We start from the raw sequence: 26252 nt of genomic DNA, 5'->3' as shown, positions 1-26252 counted from the left end.
GCCAACCCAATTGGTAATTTCAGTCAGATGGAAAATTTACCTTCCCTTCCCCCCCTTCCCTGCTTGAAGGCATTTTTTATTTCACATATGCTGTTACTGTGGCATCCTGCAGTTAGGTGGCCCGGAGAAGCCCCTGGCCCTTCTTCAGGGCTGTACATGTACTAGAGAAAGAAATCAGGCTAATTTGTATCAGATGGAGCAATGACATTTGGTGATATTGCTGCTTTGCCTGGATTTTATTGCATCCATTTGATTTAGTTTGACGAGCTCCTGGAGAAATGGATATATATGTATGTTGGCTCAGTAATGGGTCTGCAACTGGGGGCCCCATTTCACCATAAAGAGCCCTTTCACAGTCATCACTTAATTGAACTTTTCTTTGGGGCTTCCTATATGAAGGGGTCAAAGTAGGGCATTTCCTTTGCCCATAAAAAAAAAAAAATCTTGAAAGGGCGCCTGTGCTTTTGGAGTCATAATTATCAAAGGTCTTTTGCCTCTCCCACCTGAGGGGCAGCCACTGCTGGGGCTGCCCCACTGTGTGTCAGCTGTCTTTGAAAGAGCAGCAGCTTAAGAAGCTGCTGGCTTGGGTATCTCGCTTTTAAAAACAAGGCATCCTTAAAAGCAAGCAGTCCCAGGGACAGGGGCTATGAAGCTGTTTACTTTAACTGTGGAGAGCAGAAGAATGCTCAGGCAGACTCCCAGGAAGCAGCAACGGCAGCAGCAGCAGCCGCTGCACCACTGGGTGAGTTTGGCTTGGGAAGTCACAATGGGAGGGCAAGCAAGGGAAGAGAGGGAGACCCATTATTTGGGGGAGTGGGCAAGCTGGCACATTAACAAAACGGACTGAAGGCTAATGGAGGCAATCCAATTGCGTTGGCTTTGTGATGGGAGTCTTATTAGGTTTAGCTGTTAATTGTGCTTCTGGTGAATTTTGTGAGGCTGTGAGAAGGTAAGGGGGACCTCATTATGGTCACATCTGGACCAGTCAGCTCAATCCTGTTTCTTATCTAATTGCCTCCTTTTAAAATTAACTTTTATTTTTTCAATTAACAAGCATTTATTTTCTCTCTTTCCCACCTTCTACTCAAAGGTGGGGGAGGGAAGAAAAAGAAAAAGAAAACCCTTATAACACATAAGCATAGTCCAGCAAAACAATTTCTACTTTGTCCAAGTCCAAAAATTAGTTTCTGCGTATTTAGTTCTCTATATCCCTCTGTCTGGAGATTGGTAGCATGCTTCATCATTGCTTTTCTGGAATTATGCCTGCTCATTGTGATCAGAGTTCTTAATGAAGGCTTTTTAATTTCTTCTTTTTTTAAAAAAATCTGAAGTTGACATTTAAAATTACTTTCTTGTCAATGAAAAATGAGAAATCTGTGATGGAAAGCTAAAAGAGCTAACTGGTGAATGAATGTGTCTGTGTGTTTTTCCTAAGGAATACCCAAAGCAGCCATAAGAAATGATATGAATTACTGGAACTATTAGGCACTATATTTGGGGCATACTTATTTAATGGCTAAGATTTTTGCCTTTCTTTGTTTCCAACAACTTAGCACGGTGCCTGACACAGTTGTTGTTTGTTGTTTACTTGTTTCTGTCTTGTCGGAGTCTTTGTGCCCCCATGCCAGGGACCTAATAAATGGTTGGTGACTGACCAAGTTGAAATTTCAGTGTTCTAATTCTCCAACTCTGTGTTACAAGACAGTTGTAGATATGAAGTAGCTTTCTCACTGGGAATTTTTTACACGAGGGGAATCAGCAGAGGGTTGGTCAAAAAACAACTGATTTAAGGACTAGAATCGCAAGTAAAGGAACTGATGCTACTATTTAAAAAAAAAGTTTTAGGGGAGGTAGAAATCATTAAATCCTGGACTCAGGAATTTTTAAAGAGGAGAACAACATTTTAATTCTGATCTGGTTATTAATAGATTTTTTTTGGACTGAAACAAAAGGATGTACCTGGAGCATTTGAAAGAGTCCCCATACCCGGATGATTTGCTGGTGGCAGTGATGAAGTTGTGAGCCTGAATGAATTGAGCTAGAGAAGAGAGGTGTCTGTGTATTTGCAATAGAGTAGATGATATGCTCTTTAGGGTTCACACTGAGTATTTCAGTGCCTCCTTTATGAGAGATTTTTCTCTCTGAAAAGAGATCTCACAATGTGGGCAATCAGGACCAGCACTAATTACTGGGTATCCCTCAGGCGATCCTTCTGGAACCAGCAGCTTCAGCACTCCACTCTTCCAACTTTTGCTCCTAACAATTAAATGCAATTTAGATTCCTGAACTGAGCCCTCTAAATGCTTCAGTATTACTGTCACCTCCTTCTGTGTGCACATCGGCCCCACCTCTCCAGGAGAAATGAAAGAGTTGTACCAGGTGAAAACAAAAGGCCCCCTGATCCTGCCCCTTTCTCCTTTCATAATAGAGATGTTATGTGTAGATGAAGCCTGAGCAGATGTTAATAAACTATTTCAAATGGATTCCTCAGAGTTCTAATCATGGAAATGGTGTTAGCTTCCAAACTGGGCCTTCTACCAGTGTCTAGTAAAGTTCTCTGTGCATGGTAAGCATGTACAAAATGTTGAATGAATGAGTGTATGCATGAATAAAATTAATAGGTAGGTAGCTGTGGGCTAGGCAAGCAAACCATAGGAAAGGAAAGAAGCCAGTATTTATTAAGTGCCTACTATATGCCAGTCACTCTGCTGTGCACTCTACACATATCTAATTGGATCCTCATTTCAACCTTGGGAGGCGGATACTATTATTATCCTCATTTTACAGTTAAGGAAACTGAGAGGAACAAGTGAAATGACTTGCCCAGGCTCACACAGCTAGTAAATGTCTGAGGCTACATTTGAACATAGACTCCAGCTGCTTAGCAAGTTATTCTCCTGGCTGGAATAAAGTTATTTGAATAACAAGGGTTGACATGAATATAGGGTTTTTATTGTCGTTATTGCTTGTTTTTGTTGTTTTGTTTTGGACTGGACCTATGATTTCATTAGTGTATGCAACTGCCAGTGAAGAAACTTTTATCAGTACAGAGCATTAAAAAAAATACAGAGCATAGAATTCCCTTGAGGGCATTGAGTGGTCATGTAGCTCGAATGTATCTAACATGAGACTTGAATCTTGACCTCTGACCTCAAAAGCTGGTTCTCTGTCTGCTACACCATAAGGTTAACAAAATATTTTACATTCATTACCTCATTTAATTCTTAAAATAATCCTTTGGGCTGGTTACTACAGGAATAGTAAAAGTCCATTGCGTTTATAACCAGGTAGTAAATGAATGGCATAGATAATAAGGGGGTCCTTTAGGAGTTCATGGGAAGGAGACAGGTAATGGGGGACTGGAGTAAGTGTGTGTTTGACCATGAAGGATGGTTAGGGTTTCCATAGGCAGATTAGAAGGTAAGTGTGAAACCTTCTGAGGTGAGTTGGAGGCCAGGGAGGGAGTCAAGAAAGTCACGGTCTGGGGCTAATTGTTGTGGTATATTGTCAGAAAAAATAGTTAGGATGGGGGCCATTTTAATATTTCCATGAATAGATCCACATTTTCCCGGTTCCTTTCATAAAAAGCTTTTATTTTATTTATAGTTTTCTAATGAGGTGCATGTGTGTAAGCTAGGTGCTGAAACTCAGAGAATATATATTCTTATGGTGAAAATGTTTTCAGGGTAAGGAGAACTCAGTGTTGTCTCTGCTTTAGCTTGGAGAAGATACTGGTTCCTATGGGCCTCTTGGCTGAAATATGAATTGCTTCAATGAGTCCATAATGAACCTTCAAAATAGGCCACTGAGTTCATCTCAAGTATTGTTTTTGCCAAAGTGCTCATTCATTTTGTCCCCCACCCCATGATATATTAAAGTATATTCCTGAATTTCCATTTTGGGTAGTTTTGGGGTTTTTGCCCTTCTTCAAGGCAAGTTAGATATTTGCCTGGCATTATTTAATCACGAGGCATGGGTAAACAGTTGGATAGACTTGGTTCACAATAAGTGATTTGTTTCTTAATTCAATTAAACTTTTATTGAGTTCATACTCTGTGCAAAACACAGACTCTAGGGATACAGTAACAACAGGATTGCCCTTGCTGTCAAAGAGCTTCCATTCTCTCTGGAGGGTGGGGTACCATGTGTACACCAATCTATCTAGGGATAAATGAGAGCGTGAATATTCACAGCTAGCAAGATTGGAGAAGGCTTCCCATTATGGCGACTGACTTGAACCTTGAAGCAAGGTGGGGATTTTGAGAGATAAAATTGAGGGGATAATGTATTCTAGGAAAGGAGGAAGGCATGGAGGCTGGGAACAGAATATCAGGAAAAGAGCTAGTAGTCTATTATGAGGTATGTAGAATTCAAGTTTGCAATTTTTAGTAATATGAAATAAGGCTAGAAAGGAAGTCAGGAGCCAGATGGTAGAAGACTTTGATGAATTTGTATTGTCCTGTTGCCAGTGGGAAGCCACTGCATGCCTTTGAGCAGGGGAGTAACATGGTCAGTTCTCTGCTTTAGGAAGATTATTTTGGCACCTGTGTAGAGGATAGGTTTGAAAGTGTAGAGAACAGAGACTGGGAGTCTAGAGAGGATTCTGCCAGGTGACAGGTGTTAAATGAATAAATGCATGCACGAATACAATCAATAGATAGTTGTGGGCATGGTAAGCAACCTATAGGAAAGAAACAAGCATTTATTAAGTGCCTACTATATGCCAAGGACCGTGCTATGTACTTTAAAAACATCGAATTTGGGGGGGGGGGGCAGCTAGGTGGTGCAGTGGATAAAGCATTGGCCCTGGATTCAGGAGGACCCGAGTTCAATTCTGACCTCAGACACTTGACACTCACTAGCTGTGTGACCCTGGGCAAGTCACTTAACCCTGATTGCCTGGGGGGGGGGGAGGGGGACACATCGAATTTGATCATCATGTCAACCTGTGGTTATGTAAGTGGATGGGGTGGGAATGAATGAGTTATGTTAGGGAGGTATACTTGATAAGGTTTGGCAACTGATTGGACTTTGTTGTTAACAGATTTTTTTTTCCCCTTGGAGGTGAATCTGGTTTCCATCTTTGTCTCATGTTTTTCCCTCAAATGCATTCTCTTCTCCAGTCAAACTGGATTATTCCCTGCAGAGGGAGAGAGTGAGTGAAGGATGACTCGTGTTATGAACCTGTGAAACTTAAAGGATGGGTGGATTTGGGAGAGATAATTAAGAATTCTGTTTTGGATGTGTTGAGGTACCCAGGGTACAACTAGGAGGAGATAGGCAGCAGGTAGTTCATGATAGATAGATATGCTAGACAGGTCTGGCGAGACAGTAAGATACAGATTTGAGAGCCATTTGCCCAGGGATAGTAGTTGAATCCGTGGGAACTTTTGAGATCTCCAGTAGAAACTGTAGAAGTAGAATGGTCACCAATTTTAAGAAGCAGCACAGGGGATCAAATAGGAAAAGTTTCCCAATTTAGCAGCTCTAGATGTGGGTCAGAAGCCTGATTGCAAAAAACTGAGAATGAGTACATGGTGAGGATGTGTGGATACAAGGAATAAAAATGGAATTTCTTAGGATTTTTTTTTTTCAAGAGAGATAGAGGATAATCTGGGTCCCTGTCTTGGGCAAATGAAGAAGGGTTTCCCTCCCCCCTCCTAAGTGAGAAACCGTTTTATGACTTTTGGAAGTCCTCTATATTACAGTATACAGTCAACAAGCATTTATTGAGTGTCTACAACATTGGACATTATTTTTCTTTATGAAGACAGTGATAAAGACAGACTCTCAACTGTTATTCCACCCCCCCCTTTCCCCAGTGATGGTAATTGGTCAGTTCCCATTAGGATTTATATGAAAGACAGCTTACATATTTTATGGATGCAGCCTCGGGTCACAGGAACATTTTTCCATGAAAATCTTTTTGGAGGACATAGGGTCTGGATTTTTTACTGTGCTCCCGTTGGCACCATATTCAGTCTAACCAGCCAGTTTAACTGGCCCATAAATCCTCTAAGTGATGGAAAGTAGTTTAAGGTCTTGTTAACTTGTGTATTTTATTACTTTAGACTGGATATATTTGTGTTTATATGTGGTTGTAGATCGACACATACCATATACAAAGACTGCTTTAGAAGCTTTAGCTGAATTGATGGTTGTCATCTTGATGACTGCCTAAGTGTGGGACAGGGGAGACATTTTCAGGCAGTGAAAGAATAACATTTTTTTATTTGCTTATTGGTGAGATTTCTATAAGATCTTCCTGTGTAGAGAGATGTGTGTGTGTGTGTGTGTGTGTGTGATATGAGCCAATATAGCTTTCTATTATTCTTAATGGAATAAACAACAAATAAAATGAGCATTTCCATATATAACATTGAACAGAAAAAGATCGCTTGTGAAAGTACAAAGAGAGATGCTATTTTGTACAAGCCAAAAAGGGGAGTTAGGACGCTTCTTGCCCAGCAAAGTAATGTTATCCTAAATCAAAAAGATTCGAGAAAGAAGTTGACCTTGGAAAACCTCCATTGACTCTTTTCAAATGTAGTGATCAGAGCTGACTATTAGCCTAGTCTGAGGTATGCAGGGGAATTCTTCATCATTTTTATTCCATGGTGATCCAATGTTCCTGGGGTTGTATAGTGTACAAATCCAGTCAAACACATGTGCAAATGTAAATATTAGATCTAAAAACCTATAATCTAAGGTACTTGACATGCGCCTTTGGGTGTTCTAGGCCTTGTTGACACATATTCAGTTAGGCTATGTGTTATTTTTCTTTTGTGTGTTATCATTCATGTTTGGGACATTTACAGACTCTGCTTGTCTTATCTTTTGCAGATAAAAATCAGGAACATGACAAAAGGAAGCTAATGTTTTCTCTCTCTCTCTCTTTTTTTTTTTACCTCCCAGCCAGAAGAATCTGCTTCAGGTGCCCACATTTTTAAGAATAAATCCTTTAAGAAAGCCAAAATCTGCAGTGTCTGCAAACAAGTTATTGAGAGTCAAGGTGTTTCATGCCGAGGTGAGCATATTCATTGTCCTGGCTGTTGTCTGGCTAGCTTCAAAACTGTTTGGGGGAATTTCCAAAAATGCACAGTCCTGGAATTCCCCTTTATTGTCAACAAGTTTGCCATATGGGGAACCAATGCTTATTTTGCAGTAGGCACCTAGATTTGCATTACTATATGCTATATGAGAAGGTGACCAGAAGGTGAGAGGTGGTAACCCCTCTAGTCCAGGGCTTCTTAACCTATTTTATGCCATAGGACACTTTGGCAGTCTAGTGAAATCTATGGTCTCCTTCTCAGAATATTGCCTTGAAAAGCATAAGAGACATAAGATCATAAAGGAAGCCAGTTATGCTGAAATACAGTTGCTTAAATACTTTTTAAAAATGAATTCATGGGGCAGCTAGGTAGCACAGTGGATAAAGCATGGGCCCTGGATTCAGGAGGATCTGAATTCAAATTTGGCCTCAGACACTTGACACTTACTAGCTGTGTCACCCTGGGCAAGTCACTTAACCCTCATTGTCCGGCCCCCTCAAAAAAACAAAAACCAAAAAACACAACAACGAATTCATGGAGCCAAATTAAGAACCCCCTGCCCTAAATGAGGGATAGATGAGCAAGCTCTGAATTTATGTTAGTTGAACAAACATGTGAATTTGTTCAAGTTATACTTTATGACTTGTTTACAAGTGTTATCATGTGAAACTTCTGACCGACCATGGCATCTTTGTATGTATTGTATCCCATGTGACATGCATAGGGATTTGAGAAATTTTGAATCAGAATGATTAATGGCCACTATTTAGAATCCACTTACCCTTGCCACTTTTTAAATTTTTTTTTTTTTTGGTGAGGCAGTTGGGGTTAAGTGACTTGCCCTGGTTCACACAGCTAGTGAGTGTTAAGCATCTGAGGCCATATTTGAGCTCAGGTCCTCCTGACTCCAGAGCCGGTGCTCTATGCACTACGCCACCTAGCTGCCCCACCTTTGCCACTTTTAACCAAGTAAGCATTTAACTTATTTATTGATGGAGGCTGAACAGAAGATAATAAATATAATAATTGTTTTCATTTCAAGCACCTGCAAATATAATCTGAGAGGGTCCTGGGCATAGGTAGGATGGTGGATTCATAATACTAGGTTATATTGATATGTTCTCAGAGAGATTGGGAGGGACAAGAATTATTTTCCCAATTTTACACATCAGGAAACTGAGGCTGAAAAGAGTTATATGGATTGCTGTGGTTCTCAGTTAACTGTGTCAGGAGCAGGACTGAAGGATTCAAAGCCAGCCTTTCTGATTATAGAACCAGCACTCTTTGTACTGAACCACAATAGAAGGAGGGTAAAGAGAACTGTTCCTTGGAAGATATGTTTGCTTCTGTTCGTCATAGCCTACTTAAAGAATTTAGATTGAGATTCTAATAGTGAAGTAGCTGGGAATCCTGGAATGGGATCTGTGTTAGAATCAGGAAGGCACAGTCAAGTCAGTTTATTGAGGAGTATTTGTCATACATGTCTCACGTTCTAGGCACCATACTCTGTTCTAAGGCTTCAAAGATAGTTGTGAGGTACTGTCTGCCAAATGTGCTCACGTTCTGTTGGGCCTGGGAGTCAGGAAGCAATGTGGACATATCAAAGTGGATGAAGAGTGTATAGAAAATGAATCAGGGGGGCAGCTAGGTGGTTCAGTGGATAAAGCACTGGCCCTGGATTCAGGAGAACCTGAGTTCAAATCCAGCTTCAGATACTTGACACTTACTAGCTGTATGATCCTGGGCAAGTCACTTAACCCCAATTGCCTCACAAAAAAAAAAAAAAAGAAAAGAAAGAAAGAAAATTAATCTTAGACATTTTTGAGGTAGGAAAGGCACTAGAACTGTGGGCATCTCAGTCTTTCCTTTCACATGTCCTGATTCTTGGAGTCCAGACCAGGCCAGGGAGACAATTTGTGTGCCATACTTGGACGAGTCCCTTGGGGGTTCAGATATGATCTTCTTTTTTCACTCAAACAGCTCATAGTCACAGAGGGGAAAGACAGATCACCACAATCTCTAATAAAACATAAGCCTGGAGGTGCCACAGGAAGGTCTTGCAACCAGGTCTTTCTGATTCCAAGACAGCCTTCTATCCCATTCTCTAAGTTGACTATAACTTGATATTCTGTTACAAAAGTGAAAAACGGAGTGTAATGTGCACTGGCCTGCATTCAGACATGCACAGCATTTAGTGTGTGTGTGTGTGTGTGTGTGTGTGTGTGTGTGTGTGTGAGACAGGGAGACAAGGGAAGTTATTCTCTTATCTCCTGGACTCTGACAGGGAAGGATGTTTGGGTTTACATGAACCTATGTAAGTTTGTGAGGGAGGGGAAACAATGGCAAATATCACCCGAAAGCAATGGTTAATTTTCAGAGAATCTGCTTAAAAATGCATTTCACTTTATTTTTACTGCTCTCTCGTTTTTATATAACCTAGATTTCTAAATATGACCTTACCCCTTCCCTGATCAAAGAGACATCTGTTATAATAAAGAATTAAAAAAAAAAAGAAAGAAAAAAGCCATTCAGCAGGACCAATCTACACATCAAATGGGTCTGACAATATAGGTAGTGTTCTACAACCATAATTCCCAACTCTGTGGAAAAAGGCAGAAAAGAGTGGAGTTCCTATAAAATGCATTCTTGTGCTTAAATTTGAATGATTGTAATTGTCATCGGGAGAGTTATAGCACTTCAGACAGTTTAATCAATACATGATTACTTCCTAAATCAGAACAGATTCCAGGAACACTGTAGAAAGGAAATATGTGGTATTCATCTTGGTGGCCACCAATGTCACTAAGGGTGCCATGTGATTAGTAGGTTCTTAGTAGATGTTCTATTGAATTCCCAGGTTTGCTGTCTTGTTCTTTGATTAATTATTTCCCCCCGTCTGTGATGAGCCTTGGTAGTGTCACCTTGGGGGCTAATTTAGACTTCCCTTAAATTTAGTGTTTTAAGGAAGTGATGGATTTTTTTGTATTCCAAAGACCTTTCCTGAAGCTAACCAGAAATGCTTAGCTTAGGAAGAAACTTGGAGGTCATCTAGTTGAGTTTTATACCCAACACACAAATCCTTGCTACAGTGTACTTAGCTTGGGCACATCTCACTTATTTTGGAACAATTCCGGTGACAGGGAACTCATTAGTTTATACCTACAGTAAAGAATAATGCATCCCATTAGGCAAAGTGGTGGAGAGCCTTGGAACAATAAAATTTAGTTAGAAATGAAGGTTGATATCTCTCTATAACTGTGCCGAGTATCAACTGAAGCTTAGTAATTGCTTGTTAACTAAATTCCTGTTGACTGAATGACTGACTGAAAAATTTTACATGATTGTGAACTTGTGACTAATTTATACCTGTGAATAATTATGTGACATCATTTTGGGTGTCAAGATGAGCCAAGAGATGAGCCTTCTGATTTCTCTCTGGTATTTGTCCTGGGTTGTTAGAGAGTGGCTGGTCATTCTCCTTGGGAAAAACTGTAAGCCTTTAGATAGATGTTGTTTGAGGGGAGGATTTAACTTTAAAATGATGAGAATGACTAATTAAAGCTTTAGGAGAGGTACACATACACACATACACTTGCATACATACATACATACATACATGCATACATACATGCATACACACATACAGATGTATTCCAACTTGCATTAAAAATATGTTGTTATTGGGAAATAGCTGCTTATTTACAGCTCGACCTCCAGTGGCCAGAAGGGGTCAGTGCACCCCTTTCTACATTCAAAGAATGACCTCCTAGTATATAACTGGGAAGGACCTAGCTGTTAACCATATATCAGAAGCCAATTGAATGCAAGACCTATATATGTTGGGGATCTAAAGACAAAAATTAAAAAGTACCTGCCCTCAGGGATCTTCTATTCTGCTGAGGGGCTGCAACATATAAACCTGTAAAGACAGATGTTATTTGAATACAACAACCGGGAGGATCAGGAAATACTTCCCGTAGGAAGTGACACTCTTATCTTTTCATCCCAATCCATTGTCTTTAGAAAATATATCAGAATTGGGCTGTACTGTATCCTCTCACTGATTTGGACTATTTGGGTCCGATAATATATAATTGTTACGTATTTTTAGATGGTGATAATGAATAGCATTCGTTCCAGAATGGCTGTAGAAGCTTTATGATCCAGGTCCTAAACACATACTCATTGCCTATCAGCATTAATGGCTGTATTATTATTGTATCATATTATTGATTTTATTATATATTGACCAGCCACAGACTTAGCTTGCCAATATTGTAGATAAACCAAGTTCAAAATTTAAAGATATGTAATGCCTGGTCAAATAATTTTAATACTATAGTATGCTCACCAATTTACAAATTAAGATCACTGAAGAAGAAAATGTGATAAGGTTGTTGCTATTAAAATGAATCATATATGATTTCAACAAGTTCAGGGCTTCAGGGGGACTGAAGAGTCCTGCCAAGCTCAGAAAATTTCAAATACAAGTCCAGGAATGGCTTGTATATCTTTTGTGCTAGGATTAGCTTAGTTAAATTTGGAGAGGGTTGTCACCAGATTGGCTGAACAATGAGGAATTTTCAGCTCTAGTGTGTTCCAGAAGCCTGTCTACTAAGTGATAGAAGAGTTGTCCTATGGGTAATTGGATTTCCTTATCCACAATGAGGAAATCACTTTGGCACTGTGAAGTTTTGGAGTGTATTGCCTTTGAACAAAATGAAATTCCCTCATCACCTTACATTTGATTTCTATATTGTTTAGTGTTATTTATTATCTTTTATATGTTTAATATTATTTTTCTCTCTTGAAAAAAAAAATTCTGTTTTCCCTCCATGATTACACGAACTGGAACTCTGCCTTCTCTCCTACTGCCCCATCCTTTTTAGATATTATACTCCTAATGAGTGGCAGGTTAGTTTTATGGATAACGTAACAGGTTTAGGGTCAGGAAGATATGAATTCAGCTCCCCCTTCAGAAACTTACTAGCCTTTGACTCTGGACAAATCATTTATTTTATCTGGGTCTCAGTTTCCTCATCTGTAAACAGAGGGGGGTTGGACTCAATGATTTGTAAGATCCATTCCAGCTCTATATTTATGATTCTATTATTTAATAACTATCCCCCAAATTTTTGAAAGATGATCCCCAAACTAAAAGCAATCTCAACTTTTTTTTTTTTTTTTTTTTTTTTTTTGCAGGGCAGTGAGGGTTAAGTGACTTGCCTAGGGTCACACAGCTAGTGTCAAGTGTCTGAGGCCGGATTTGAACTCAGGTCCTCCTGAATCCAGGAAAAATGCTTTATCCACTGTGCCACCTAGCTGCCCCCAAAGTAATCTTACCTTTAAGAAAAGAGGCATTTATGTTTATCTGAAGTAAAAGGAGTTGATGCAATAGGTGGTACAGTGGATGGATCAATGGCCCTGAAGTCAGGAAGTAAGACCTGAGTTCAAATATGGCCTCAGATACTTATGAGCTGTGTGATCTTGAGCAAATCACTCCATCTTTGCCTCGGTTTCCTCATCTGTAAGATGGACGTCATAATAGCACCTACCTCCCAGGATTGTTGTGAAACTCAAATGAGATAAAAGATTTATAAAGAGCTTAGCACTGAGTCTGGCACATAATAGGCACTATATAACTATTAGTTATTATTATTATTGGCCAACAAACTTCCTAGCAACTTTGGGAAAAAGTTTCACAGCATTTAAACTATTTGTTGGGTAGCCTTTCAAAAGTGAGAATCGTGCCTTTTCCTCTTTGGGAAGGTTAATTATCTTTCAGCACTTGTCCAATAACTCTGAGTCAATTTCCATGGCCAAAGGAAAGTTTTTATCCCTAAACTGTTGTACTATGTCACAGGATTGTACAGCATTGGAATCAGAAGGTACCCTGGGGTCCAGTATGACTCCCTCATTCTACAGATGAAGAAATTGTATGTCTTAGCCACCATTTCAGAAAATTCATTGAAATTTTACACTTCCAGGTTAAGAAGTTTTTGGGTTAGTTTGAAGGGATTGTAAAAAGTGGTATTTGTTCACCTTCAAAAGGAGTCAGTGACCTTAGAGATTGTCATTATATAGAAATCTAATGGCACTTTGCATATTTTAACTGCTCTCAAGTTTATATGGTCTTATCTGGAAAGAATATTTTTGTTCATTGGAAAAGAAATGAAAGAATGGGGAATGCTCCAGGTTGGCAGGATAATCATTCTGCTTATCTGGCCATATATCATGTGGTCATTCTTTAAAAAAAAAAAAGCCATACAATTGGGTGTTCTGAGATGCAGACATTTTTTATTTGTGGTGAGATAGACCCATTCTCAGGGACAGTCCCTCTTTTCTTTTATATACTTCTATTAATCTAATTGTTCTGAGTGGTTTAAACATTATTATTGGAGACTCCCCTATTCACATGAAGACATACAGACACATTTTTATCTCTTCTAATATTTGCATATCTCAGAACAGTTTTCTCCACTTCAGGAATACATGTTGCATCCTATTCAATCATCACCCATGTATGGATCAACTATATTGTGCTCAATACTGGGTGAGATACGAAAACAGATGAGAAGTATGGTCCCTGTCCTGAAAGAACTTACCATACTTTTTAAAATGAATTTTTGTTTTGTTTTGTTTTGTGAGGCAATGAGGGTTAAGTGACTTGCCCAGAGTCACACAGCTAGTAAGTGTCAAGTGTCTGAGGCTGGATTTGAACTCAGGTCTTCCTGTATCCAGGTGCTTTATCCACTGTGCCACCTAGCTGCCTCCTAAAATGGATTTTAAAGGACATCTTTTTTTACATCACTGACAGTTACCCTTGAGTCTAACACCCATCCCCAAGTCATCTTAAATAACAACACATTTTAGAAATAAAGACAAAAAAAAGGAAAGGAAAAAACCCAGCAAAATTAATTGGAACATGGGGAAAAAAATCTATTATATGTAATGTTCCACACCCTTCCACCTCCACAAAGGAGTCGGCGTGGGGGGACTTCAAAGAGTTGTTCTTCTAATGAGATAGGTAAGGCATGTACACAAATCCCTATTAAAAAATATGACTGTGAACATATAAATGAGGTCCCAAACAAGGTAAAATGTGAATCCATAGTAGGTAGAGGTTCATTTTGGCTGGGGAGATCAAAGAAGAGTTTATAGAGGCATTGTCATTGACCTTGGGTTTGAAGAATGGTTAGCATGGTAGCAAGCCGAAATGGCAGGGGTGGGGGGCAGCCTTCCAGGCAAAGGAACAAGTATGAGCAAAGGCATAGAACAGGAAAAGTGAAGGTCACATTGAGGGAACTTGAATAGTTCTTTTTGGCTCAAACATGGGGTAAAATTGTGAAATAAAGCTGGAGAGGTAGGTTAGTAAACGTCCCTGAGAGTTTCATGAAACTCTTGGTCAATCTGCTTGTTTAACTAAGAAAGGCTAGTCTTTAGGCAAGTGTATAAGGAGTTTTATCACTAGATTGCAACTTCCTGAATAAGTAGGAGTTGGAATTTTCCCTTGAGAGGCAGCTGCCAACAGAAAGGTGAATGACCTCTCTTTTTTTTCTGCTTATCAATCAATGGCCTGGTCACTTCTTTCTTTCCAGTTTTTCATCTTCACTTACAATATTCTTTCTGCCACTGCTGCCCCAGAGCTCAGTTTACTCATCTTTGCATTGTACATAAAAATACTTGTCAAACGAATGGAGAGAGCAAAATGATGTTATATTGCCACAGTGGACAATGCACGGGTTATATTTTGTTCCCAGAAGGCCTAGGTGGGCACATTGGTGTACTCCTGTAATCCTTGCTAGTTCGAGATTGATATTGGGGGATAGTTTGAATTTGGGAATTCTGAGCTGTAGTAATTTTAAAGTCCTTGGTTGTGATTCTTCCATTCTCCATTCCCTAAGAGTGGAGGCCACCAGACTGTGTAGGAAGTGGTTGGGGAAATATGCCAGGTTGAAAACAGAGCTGGTTAGAGCCTCCATGTTCATCAATAGTGGGATTGGGCCAGTGATTGGCTGTTGTATTCGGAGCCAGGGTGAGATAAATAGAACTAGTCTCAAAACAAACACATTTTTAAAAAATGTGAATGAATAAATAAGCAAATATAGAGAATAAATAGATATGTATAAAACTAATAACCAGATATTCATTCTTAAATTACATATATAAATATATATTTAAAAACACACTTTGTGTATGGTTTTTTATTTTTCCTCTCAATGTGAAATTTAGAATTTTCTGTCAACAGGTGAATCAAAATTTCACTGTCTCTGTTCCACCTTTAAATGAACACATGTGAAACCTTGCCCAAATAAAACTACCAAGTGGCCTGAAACCACTTCAGACTGTTGAAGGGAGACAAGTCAGTTAGTTTCAAGAGAGCTGTTTTAACATTTGATGCTATCATACAAGTTAATTAGGATTGGTCCATCTTAAATGAACCACATCAAAGAGACCTGCAATTCTGTGTTGGGAGGACTGCTGCACATAGCTAAGTTCTTGTTAACTTCATTATCTGAAAAAATTGTTTCACCTAAAAGGTACTGTACTATATTTCAAAAGGAAATGTCAGTGAAAGAACACTTTGTTTTGAGCCGATTTACCATTTTCCACTGAAATGGAATTGCTGTTGCTCTTCTTAGGAACAAAGAACTAGTGAGGTTGAAGATGATTAGATTTTGCAGTGTTGAAAGTCAACTAGGGTCAACTGTGAATTCAGCTGTTGCCTGTTCTCTATAAGATGAAATATGCATTTGTTAGAAGATGAACCTCGCCTGGGTGGTTCTCCGGAACCAATGCATCAAGGGTGCTTCATGCAGCTGTTTTTCCATGAAGTAATACTTCTCACTATTTCCCCTGTTGCTTCCTTAAAAACCAAGTTCTGAGAATACTTCATAATTTCAGTTAATTAAGATTAATTGAGCCCCCTGTGTACAAGGATGGTACTAGGTATTCCTTTTGGAATATACACAAAAAGATGATGACAACTCTGCCCTTAAGGTTTTGTAAATGTAGTTAAAGGGGAAAAATACATGCACTTGAAAATGCAGCTAACCATACATGATAAATGTCAAATGAAAGGGAAGGTGAGTTCAGAGGAAGAAGGGGTGACCTACAACTTCAATGGTGGCATATTAGGTATTTTTTAAATGAATATTTGGAACTGATTTTAATATTTCTTCATACATTTTGGCCCAGATTGTAATTTCATTTGTGAGGTGAATTCCCACTGTTTAAATTCCCTCTAGTTACAGATTTACAATTACAATTTATCCCTAATTTGAAGTCTTAGAGAAGGGCTTTTTATCCCTTTCTGTGTCCAGTCTGGTGAAGTCTATGGACCCCTTCTTAGAGTCATGTTTTTAAATGCATAAAACAAAATACAAAGGATTACAAAGGAAACCCATTAGATAGAATACAGTCATCTTAAAAGGGAAAAAAAAAAAAGGTCCTAGACCTCAAGTTAAGAACCAGGGTCTCTCTCTCTTTTTTTTTTTTTTGCAGGGCAATGAGGGTCAAGTGACTTGCCCAGAGGCACACAGCTAGTAAGTGTCAAGTGTCTGAGGTCACATTTGAACTCAGGTCTTCCTGACTCCAGGGCCTGTGCTTTTTCTACTGTGCCACCTAGCTGCCCAGAACCAGTGTCTTAGAGGATTGTCTGAGGGCATTGAGAGATTTAAGTAAGGCAGATTTCTGGAACCTGGGTGTTCTTGATCTTCTATCCACCTTTGGTGCTTTTCATCCCTACAACTGTTACTGTTAAAGGAAAAAAAAGGTGAAAATGGGTACTACCTCTTTTAGTTCCTTTTGAAGCGTCAGGTTTCATTGTTTTGCAATTTAGGTTGGGAAAACATGGAGAGGCACTAAAGTATATCATCCTGGCAGCAGCAGAGGATTCTTTGCAGGGAATTGTTTTCCTGGGAGGGAATAATTTATGTTTTTTGTTTTGACTTGTTAATAGGATCACCGAAAGACTAAATAACTTTGTTTTGGTCACAGTAGGATATTAGGAAATAGGATTTGAACCCAGGTGCTCTGATTCTTTCTATATAGTATCTCCCCCATCCCCACAACAACCCTGAGAGGAAAGTATTATTATCATCCCTAGTGCACACAACTGAAGTAACATACCCAAGGTGGAAGAAGTAGGAAGTTGATGAAGAAGTAGGGTTGGGACTTGAACCCAAATCTTTTGACTCATATCTTTGTGTTCCTTCTGACGCCATGCTAACTCGTTACAAAAACGTTGTATTGTCTTGTATAATCTTTTATGGTTTATGAAGTGCTTTTAATGCACATGATCTCATTTGAAATACACAATGACTTTGTGAGGGTAGGTAGTGGAAATGTTATTTATTTGTTTTTTTTTTTGTTTTTTGTTTTGCGGGGCAATGGGGGTTAAGTGACTTGCCCAGGGTCACACAGCTAGTAAGTGTCAAGTGTCTGAGGCCGGATTTGAACCCAGGTACTCCTGAATCCAGGGCTGGTGCTTTATCCACTGTGCTATCTAGCCGCCCCGGAAATGTTATTTATTATTACTCTTTTATAGACGAGTAATTTGAGGCTCATAAGTCAAGTGACTAACTCAAGGTCACACAGATAGTAACTGGCAAACTCAGTCAATCAACAAGTACAGTTATCCCTTCCACATTGCAACTTTTCCCAATCATGGTTGGCTTTATCATCCATATAGCATAGGTTGGCATAAGAAGTTAAATGAAAAACTTTTGGGGAGTTTTGCAGAAGTCACAGACAACAGGCAAAGGACAGCAAGTGACAAAGAAAAAATTTAGAAACTCAGAAATGCATAAAATATATGTATAGTATTATATAATACGAATGTTTTATCTTTTAATACCATAAATGTAAACAATTTCTTTTCTCTGGTACAAAGGGAGGGCCAAAATTTTTTATGTGAATTTTTTAGATCTTAGGGGCACTGTACTCATAACCCCCGAGATGTATTAGGGATAACTATCAATCAATCAACATTTATTCAATACTTACTATGTACTGGGCACTATGCTCGCAGCTAACGGCCCAAACAAAAAGAATGAAACAATACTTACTCACAAGGATCTTCTATTCTAATGGAGAAGACAAGTACCAATATTAGTATATGTACAATAAATATGAAATTAATTCAAAATAATTCAGTGTTTGGTATTTTGAAATGCTTTGACAGTTGGGGGATTAGGAAAAGCTCTGTGAAGAAAATGATGCTTGAGCTGGATCTTTGAGGCAGAGTGGGCTTTTATGAGGTGGATGTGAGGAGGGGGGCTGTTTTAGTCATGGAGGATGGCCAGTGAAAAGACACAGAGAGAGAAGGAGATGGAGTTTTGTATGTGAGGAAGGAAGGGAAGCCAGTGAAGCTGTATCACGAAGTGTGGGAGGGGAGATAATGTACAATGTACATTGAGGCTGCAAAGATTGGTTAGGCTTTAAAAGCTTAGGGGTAGCTAGGTGCTACAGTGGATAGAGCACCAGCCCTGGAGTCAGGAGGACCTGAGTTCAAATCTGGCCTCAGACCCTTGATACTTACTAGCTGTGTGACCCTGGGCAAGTCACTTAACCCCAAATAACTCACCAAAAAAAAAAACGCTTTTAAAGCTTCATTCTGAAGAGGTATCAATGAAGTAAGGAGACTCAAATCAGGAAGAAACAGAGGCCTGTAGTGCTGTGGTACTGGAGGCCGCCTGGTGTCCACAGAGGACAGCCATCTGGCAGGCCAGGGCCGTAAGTCAAGAAGTCAATTTCAGCTGGAAGGGCAGAACTGATTATTCAAAGATGCCAGAGGAATTACTTTAAGCCAGTTAAGGCAGAAAGAATGGGATCAAATGCAAGAAATAGAGAGACTCTAATGGCATCTTTGGAATTTCTAAAAAATGGAGAAGGTTGCTGTGAGTCACTCTGCTCCTGAGATCTTAGAGGAACCATTGGTGGAGTGTCTTTCTCATCTAGGGGGACAGTAGGCATGACATTCTCAAGTTTATAACTTAACCTTGATGAGCTTTTTTTAAAAAAATAAAGTCATATAACCTAAATTAGGTCTAATGATAGACATCTGATAATGTTCTTTTATTGAAATGAAGGAACATGTAAAATAATGCTTTCATTTTTAACATTAAGATAGGGATATGTGATTTCATTGGTATAGGGAATTCCCAGGTGAGAAAATCCCTCTGTTGGTATTTCTTGAAATCATCCCTTCAAAACACTGAGAGATTAAGTGGCTCATCCAGGTTGACATGGCCAGTGTGTGTCATAGTTGGAATGTGAACCAAGGTCTTCCTGGCGTTTAGGCTGTCTATATTCAATATAATATGCTGTTTCTGTTTTGATGATCACCCAGCATACTTTAAAGTAATATGAAATGTTATATTTTATGTTTAAGCCGGTAAAAAGTTGATGGCAGGTGAGAGATTTTTCCCAACCCATCAAGCTATTTACTTTTAGGTTTGTCAGTGGCTTGCTCAGTCCTACAGTGGCATTGTCTCTGCCAATCTACTGAAAGTGGCAAGTCTCATGGATTATTTACAGCATGATAGTTTGTTCTCTTGACAAATTTTACTTTCACTGGGTGCCACATTCCTGTTGCCATGGCTCAGATGGAAGAATTCCAAATCAGATCAGAGGATCTGAATGGGGAGAGAATTTGAGAGTTCATCTATTCCATCCTGCACTCAGAATACTCTTTGCCACCTTCCTGACAAGGTGTTTCCACTTGGAGATATGTAGTCAATCAGTCAACAAGCATTTATTAAACCCTTACATTATATACTCTGCTAAATCCTAGTGATAGAACAAAGGCAAAAATAGCCACTATTAAAGAGCTCACATTCTAATGGGAGAGGCAACCTGTAAATAACTAGTTACATAAAAGATATACACAGAATTGTTGTTGTGGTTGAGTCTTTTTTCACCGTATGACCCCTTTTGGGGTTTTCTTGGCAAAGATACTTGAAATGGTTTGCCATTTCCTTCTCCAGATCATTTTACAGATGAGGAACTGAGACAGAGTTAAGTTACTTGCCCAGGGTCACATAGCTAGTAAGTGTCTGAGGCCAGCTTTGAACTCAGAAAGATGAGTATTCCTGACTTCAGGCCCAATGCTCCATCCACTGGATCACCTAGCTGTCACATCCACAAAATAGATGGAAGATAATCTCAGGGGAAACGCACTAGCAGCTGGAGACCAAATCCAGTACCTCATTTAGCTATCTCTTTCACTTTTGGATAGCTCATTAGGAAGTCCCCCACCCCCCTTAAATTGTTGAAATCTATGACAGTAAAAATAATGTTATATTTGGACACTGAGAGCCTGGATTCAAATCCTGACTTTGCTACTTAAAACCTGTGTGACCTTGGCAAAGTCATTTAACCCTTCTAGCCTTAGTTTCCCCACATATAAAATGAGGTGGTTGGACAAGATGATCTCAAAGATACGAATTGTGATTTATGATCCTGTGAATTTCTACCTCCTGATTTTAGTCCCGTTGTTTGGGGCCTCGTAGGACAAAAATCTAATCCCTCTTCCCCAGGACAGAGTTGTCATAGTCCCTCCAAAGTCTTTTTCTAGAATAACTATTTTCCCCAGCGTCTTTTTACTATCTTAGATACCTTCTGGACTATATTGTCTTTTCATGTGGGCTGCCCAGATCTCCAGAAGAGGGTCTAACCAGTAGAGCTATCCTATTACATTTCTTTCTATGGGAACAGATCTGGTTGATTATGGGTATTATGCTATAAAGAGTAGCAGGCTTGGCCACATGTAGCCAAGATCATGGTTCAGCAACTGGATGGTGTTTTTGCAAAGCTACTGAAAACCGGCGATGGTCTCCCAATTAAAGCCAGCCAACGTAGTTCTCAGCAAATGATTTCTGGTTCCGTTGATAATAAGGCAATTAAAAGAGGTTCATCTCTGGATTTTTGTCTGCTGTCTCTCTTATTCAAGGTTTGTGCCAAGTCGAATTCTCTTTCCTCATCTCTTTTGTCTGCAGTCAGGTTTTTTGTTTAAGGTTGCTGCCCCATGCATACCTGAAGTGCTGCATTTCCTGGCTGCCACACATACCTCTGGTTTCTTTGATTTGGTTTACAACGCTCCCTACTCTCCACATTGGGCTGTCCAAAAATTTCTGGACCCTCTCCTGGGAGTTCTAAACTGTCTGGGCCATTAGCATTTTGGGCTCCATTATGGTAGATAGTCATCTGGTTGGAGCAGTGTAGCATAGCCATCAATATAGCCAAGGGAGGAAAAATAAAGGCTCATTGAACTCTGAGAATATGCTCCACACACTAAGTTGACGTGTTATCCCCCAAAAGATAGGTTTAAAATTTTAAAAAATGTTCACATTGAAATAACCACACTCTGCTGTTAAAGTACAGACATAAGTATTGATATCACTCTATCAGGAGAAATTGAATAGTTGTTCAAAGCTAGATTCAAAGCTTCCAGTTTTTAATCGTAGGATCAGAGGATTTAGGACTGCTGGGAACCTTAGACATCATTTAGTTCAACCCTCTCATTTTACAGATGGGGAAAAGTGAGGCTTAAATGATTTGCCCAAGGTCACATAGAGAGTCAGTAGCAGAGCTGAGATTCTCTGACACCAGATACCCAGTGGGCACTACCCTGACTCTTCACAGAATCGGCCCAAGGCTCATCAGTCAGTCAGTCAATAAATGTTTATTAAGTACCTACTGTGAGCCAAGCACTGGAGATAGAAAGGTGAAAGACTGCCCTCAAGGAGCTCACAATAGAAATAGGGACAATGCATAAAAAGGAGTTGGAAAGGGGACAAGGAGGGAAGGTACGGTACCTGACTCTAGAGCATAATGAAGTCCTAGACTCAAGTGGGAAGTGAGGTATTTTCCCTGGGTCCCCTCCTTAATTAGGGGTTCTGGGAGGAGGTTTCTCATGCTCATCTGACAGACGGGAGGGAGGAGGTACCTAGGAGATGTGAGTTTTAGAGTTAATGTCATTTTGCAGGAAGATGGGTTTCTGGAGATAGTGATGAAGTCCAGGTGAGCAGCCAGGTGGGATTTTTACACAGTATATTTTATATTCCAAAGAGCCTGCTAACCTTAGACTATCAATTCTATATCAGATTGCTGGACATCTTAGCTTTGGGGCTGCCTTGTACCATTCCTGTTTACTCACTCATCTTTCTTTTTGTGAATTATCTCCCACTGTCTACATGCTTTATTACTTATTACCCCAATCTAAATCTGCACCCCTTACCACCCTAATCTAAATCTTATTCCCCCCCCCAATCTAATTTATGCCTCATCTTCATTAAGATAACTACCCTAGGGGCAGCTAGATGGCGCAGTGCTAAAGCACCGGCCCTGGATTCAGGAGTACCTGAGTTCAAATCCTGCCTCAGACACTTGACACTTACTAGCTGTGTGACCCCAGGCAAGTCACTTAACCCTCATCGCCCTGCAAAAAAACCAGAAAACCAAAACAACAACAAAAAAAAGATAACTACCCTAACAGTTTACATTTCAAATTGGTGTATTCCCCACTTTGCCTCCACCACTAAATGTATGGGTTGTCTTACAAATTAATTGGGGTGCTATGAGTTCTTCTGGGGAAGGTAGGTACCATGGCCTATACATCTTCTGGATCCCCTATTTTTTAGATCAATGCATAAGTGTTCATTATTGCTGTACCCCATTGGCAGGGCAAAGAGGGAGGACAGGATCTCGCTTTGATTGCCTCTCCAGAGGAGCACTTTGGAAGATCAAGAGGCAGAAAAAAAAGGAATTCCAAGTAGAGAACAGTTACAAAGCAACATAAAAATAAATGCAGGTCCACATTATATACATAAGGTATGAGAAAATATTGTGTGGGAAAGCCAGCTATCAGATGGAATTAGGGAAGTTGTCTCAAAGGTAGGTGAATGAATGTTGAACTAGATCTAGGGAATCTTGGGGATTCAGATCAAGAAAGTTGGGGTATAATCCCAATTATATAAAATATAAAATTAATCTCAATTTTTTGGATAATAGGAAAGTTGTGTTGAAGCAACTTTCACTTTTCTAATTGTTTTAGCTATGATTATTCCCCCCAACATTAGAAAGACAGAATTGTAGTTGTATACTGGGAATTTTTTCAGGATGTCAAAGTACATCATAATTATCCTGACTTACTCTTTCAGATTGTTTTTGATAGGAGGAGGGGTTCTTTACCCAGAGGCACAGAAATAAGTGAATAGTAGTGGGTTTTGTGTTTGTGAATATATATATATATATATATATATATATATATATATACAGAGAGAGAGAGAGAGAAATTTAAAATGAATTTCTAGGAATATATTATACCAGACATAAATGAGAAACTTCTTTAAATTAAAAACAAACTGTTTTTAATTATTGGGAAATTATGATACTTGGAAAAAAGCAGAAAGAATGAACAGATAATAACCCTGCTTGATGATAACCATTTCAATGTTGTCATGGAACTATATTTTTGGGAGACTGAATTACTATCTCATGCCACCAACTTTTTAGGGGACTGATAAGACTGGTGAAGTGGCTTTGATAAAACAGGAACACATTGAGCCTTTACAAATCTTCAACCAAATCTTTAACTGAATATTCTTTGGTGTTAATTTTTGCCCTTTTTTTTGGGGGGGGGTGTATCAAGATGATGTTTAGGCCAGGAGCTTGAAATAACTAAAATGCTCTCAGTATATTTGTAATCTTCTCACAAAGGAAGGCACATGTATAAGTGGAAGGTATTTTAAAAAATAAAACAGGGCAGCTAGGTGGCGCAGTGGACAAAGCACTGGCCTTGGATTCAGGAGGACCTGAGTTCAAATCTAGCCTCAGACACTTGACACTTAGCTAGCTGTGTGACCCTGGGCAAGTCACTTAACCTCATTGCCCTGCAAAAAAATAAAAAAATAAAACAATACATAACTGGCTTTTTTTCCCCTTCTGATATTAAGTTTTAATACAGTGGGAGTATGGATTTGGTACTGCTTATTATGGAAATGTTTTGAAACAAATATTCTGCTTGATTAATTTAGATCATTGGCTTGTAGTCTTTTATTACACAAATTTCCCTTCTGGTCTTTGTTGATCCTTGCCCTAAACTACACACTAATTTAGTTACACATACACAGACACAAACCCTTTATTAAGTTAATGCACAGTGAGTTTAGCAGAGAAATCAATTTGAAAATCCTGCTTTTTATAAATTTCTCAGGACTGGAAGAAGCTTTAGTAATCACCTGGTCAAAATCTTTTTTTTGCAGTTGAGGAAATGAAGGCTCAGAAGATGTTAAGTGGTGTGTCCAAGTTACATAAGTAGTGAATAGCAGAGCCAGGATTCAATCCTAAATCCCATGTATTCAAATGTAGAGCATTTTCTACTGCAATATACCGCCTCCCATTTTCATTGAATTTAAAGGAATAGGTAGCATTTTTATTCTGCTTTCAGGTTTGCAAAGAACTTCATTCATGTTAACCCACTTGATCCTCATAACAACCCTGTAAGGAAGGGGGTGTTATATCAACCCCATTTCATAGATGAAGAAACGGAAACAAAGAGAGCATAAATGATTAGCTCAGAGTCCCATAGCTGGTAAGAGTGAGGTGAGATTTGAACTAAAGGCTTCCTGACTCCAAGTCCTGTATCTAACTTTTATTCTGCTACAATGAGTCATTGGGAGGGGGAAGAGGGGGGAGATTATTAATGAAAGAAGGAAAAGGTTACAGTCTCTAAATTCAAAATTGTCAAGAGTGTTGCTTGACCCTAAGAGTTGTTCCCTGCTCCATAGTGAAATATTAAGTTATGTCATGCAAATCCCAGCTTGTTGGGCTTAAGTATATGTTACTTGGTTTCAGACTTCCTAGCCTCATGGAGTCCATTTTAGTGGAGAGAAGCAATACCTTTCTTGGATATGCCTCTTCTCATTAAGAGGAATTAATGAATTCCCTAGCTTCATAGAAACTAGCTTAGGCTTCCTGTTGGATTGATTCAAATTTTCAGGCTCGATTTGTCAGTAGTGGTCTCTGTAACTTGGAGAACATGTTTTTTCTCTTTGCGGCATTCATGTTCACATATAATAGTGGCATAGTATAGAAACGCAGCTAACAGCTCAAATAGTTTTGTGCAGCTCAGGTGTTAGCAGCTCAAGTGTTGCTAGCAACTTGCAGCTCAAAGAATCCAAGCAGGCAGCAGAGGGTGGGTGAAGGTATCTTTATTCATCTTCGCAGATGGGCACTCTTCTGAATGTGCCAGAGAGCACTGAAGAGAAGTCCTGCACCTTGATTTATGCCCCCCAAGGGTCCCCCTCAACCAATCAAATTACAGTATTATAATCCATACAGCATTATAGAAACAACCAATCACAACATATTTTACCAACCTTCCATATATGATAATTATAACAACCAATCTGATTGTCCCATTAATGGACCAATCAGATTAGGGCACCCGACCTTAACCTTATTTTGGGGAAGAAATGTCCATTCCTCATTAGAACAGTGTTCTGTTAACATACATAAACACACATAACTTTTCAAGAAACAAAACTTAAATCAGGGTTTGAACATCAGGATCACATGGGAATCACCTTGAGTGCCTCAAGGTGAATTCCCAGCTTAGCTTGACTCCCACAAAGTGTAGGCCCCGTTCCAGGCCCTGCTTGGGCCTAAGTCCCAGGGCCTCAGCTCCTCAGAATCCTGTGTGCCAGGTGGCTCCCTGCTGGGAGGTTCAGGCAACAAAGTTGTGGGGCTTGAAACTAAATTCACTCTATTTTTAGGGCCTTGAGAAAAGTCCAAATATGGTCTTTTCTCTCAATAGCAACTTTTTAAGCTGTATATTATATACGAGTTAGACAAACTTGACTCATTTTCAAAGGAGACTTATTTGATTTGTTTTTCTTGGCAAAATAGTGACTAAAAGAAATAGGAAATTTAGCCTCTTTCCTTTATCATTTTGATTTGTATATGACCATGTTTGAGAGTGGGCAAATGAGGATTATAACTGACCATTTTTTTGTATGAGTCCATTATGGTGCATCAAACTAACCCACTGGACACAATACTGTTATTTTGGTATTGAAGGGATACCAATGTGTCACTCATGTAGTCCATATATTTTCTTTCTTAGGATATGATCAACCTGTTTTGGGGTCAAATATAGCCATGACTATATTTGTGTTTTATGTGGGATATCTTCCA

At 39.3% G+C, this 26252-nt stretch overlaps 1 protein-coding gene across 4 annotated transcripts in view; it reads left to right on the top strand.

Moving 5' to 3' along the window:
• The window catches only part of TNS3 (tensin 3), a 429194-nt gene that overhangs the window by 88646 nt on the left and 314296 nt on the right, over positions 1 to 26252 (top strand). For 3 of the 4 annotated variants that reach the window (XM_043964868.1, XM_043964867.1, XM_043964866.1), the window contains exon 2: positions 6916 to 7027. Coding sequence is in view for 2 of the 4 variants with exons in the window: in XM_043964866.1 (XP_043820801.1) it covers positions 6916 to 7027 (112 nt within the window). In the remaining 2 variants the exon portion in view is untranslated. Of the gene's footprint in view, positions 1 to 622; positions 743 to 6915; positions 7028 to 26252 lie in introns of those variants that run through there. The other variant, XM_043964865.1, reaches the window with a different exon arrangement.

This window comes from Dromiciops gliroides, chromosome 1 (assembly GCF_019393635.1).
Source record: "Dromiciops gliroides isolate mDroGli1 chromosome 1, mDroGli1.pri, whole genome shotgun sequence".
Taxonomy (NCBI): domain Eukaryota; kingdom Metazoa; phylum Chordata; class Mammalia; order Microbiotheria; family Microbiotheriidae; genus Dromiciops; species Dromiciops gliroides.
Note: the sequence above shows the minus strand (reverse complement) of the source record. Positions and strands in the feature narration are given on the sequence as shown.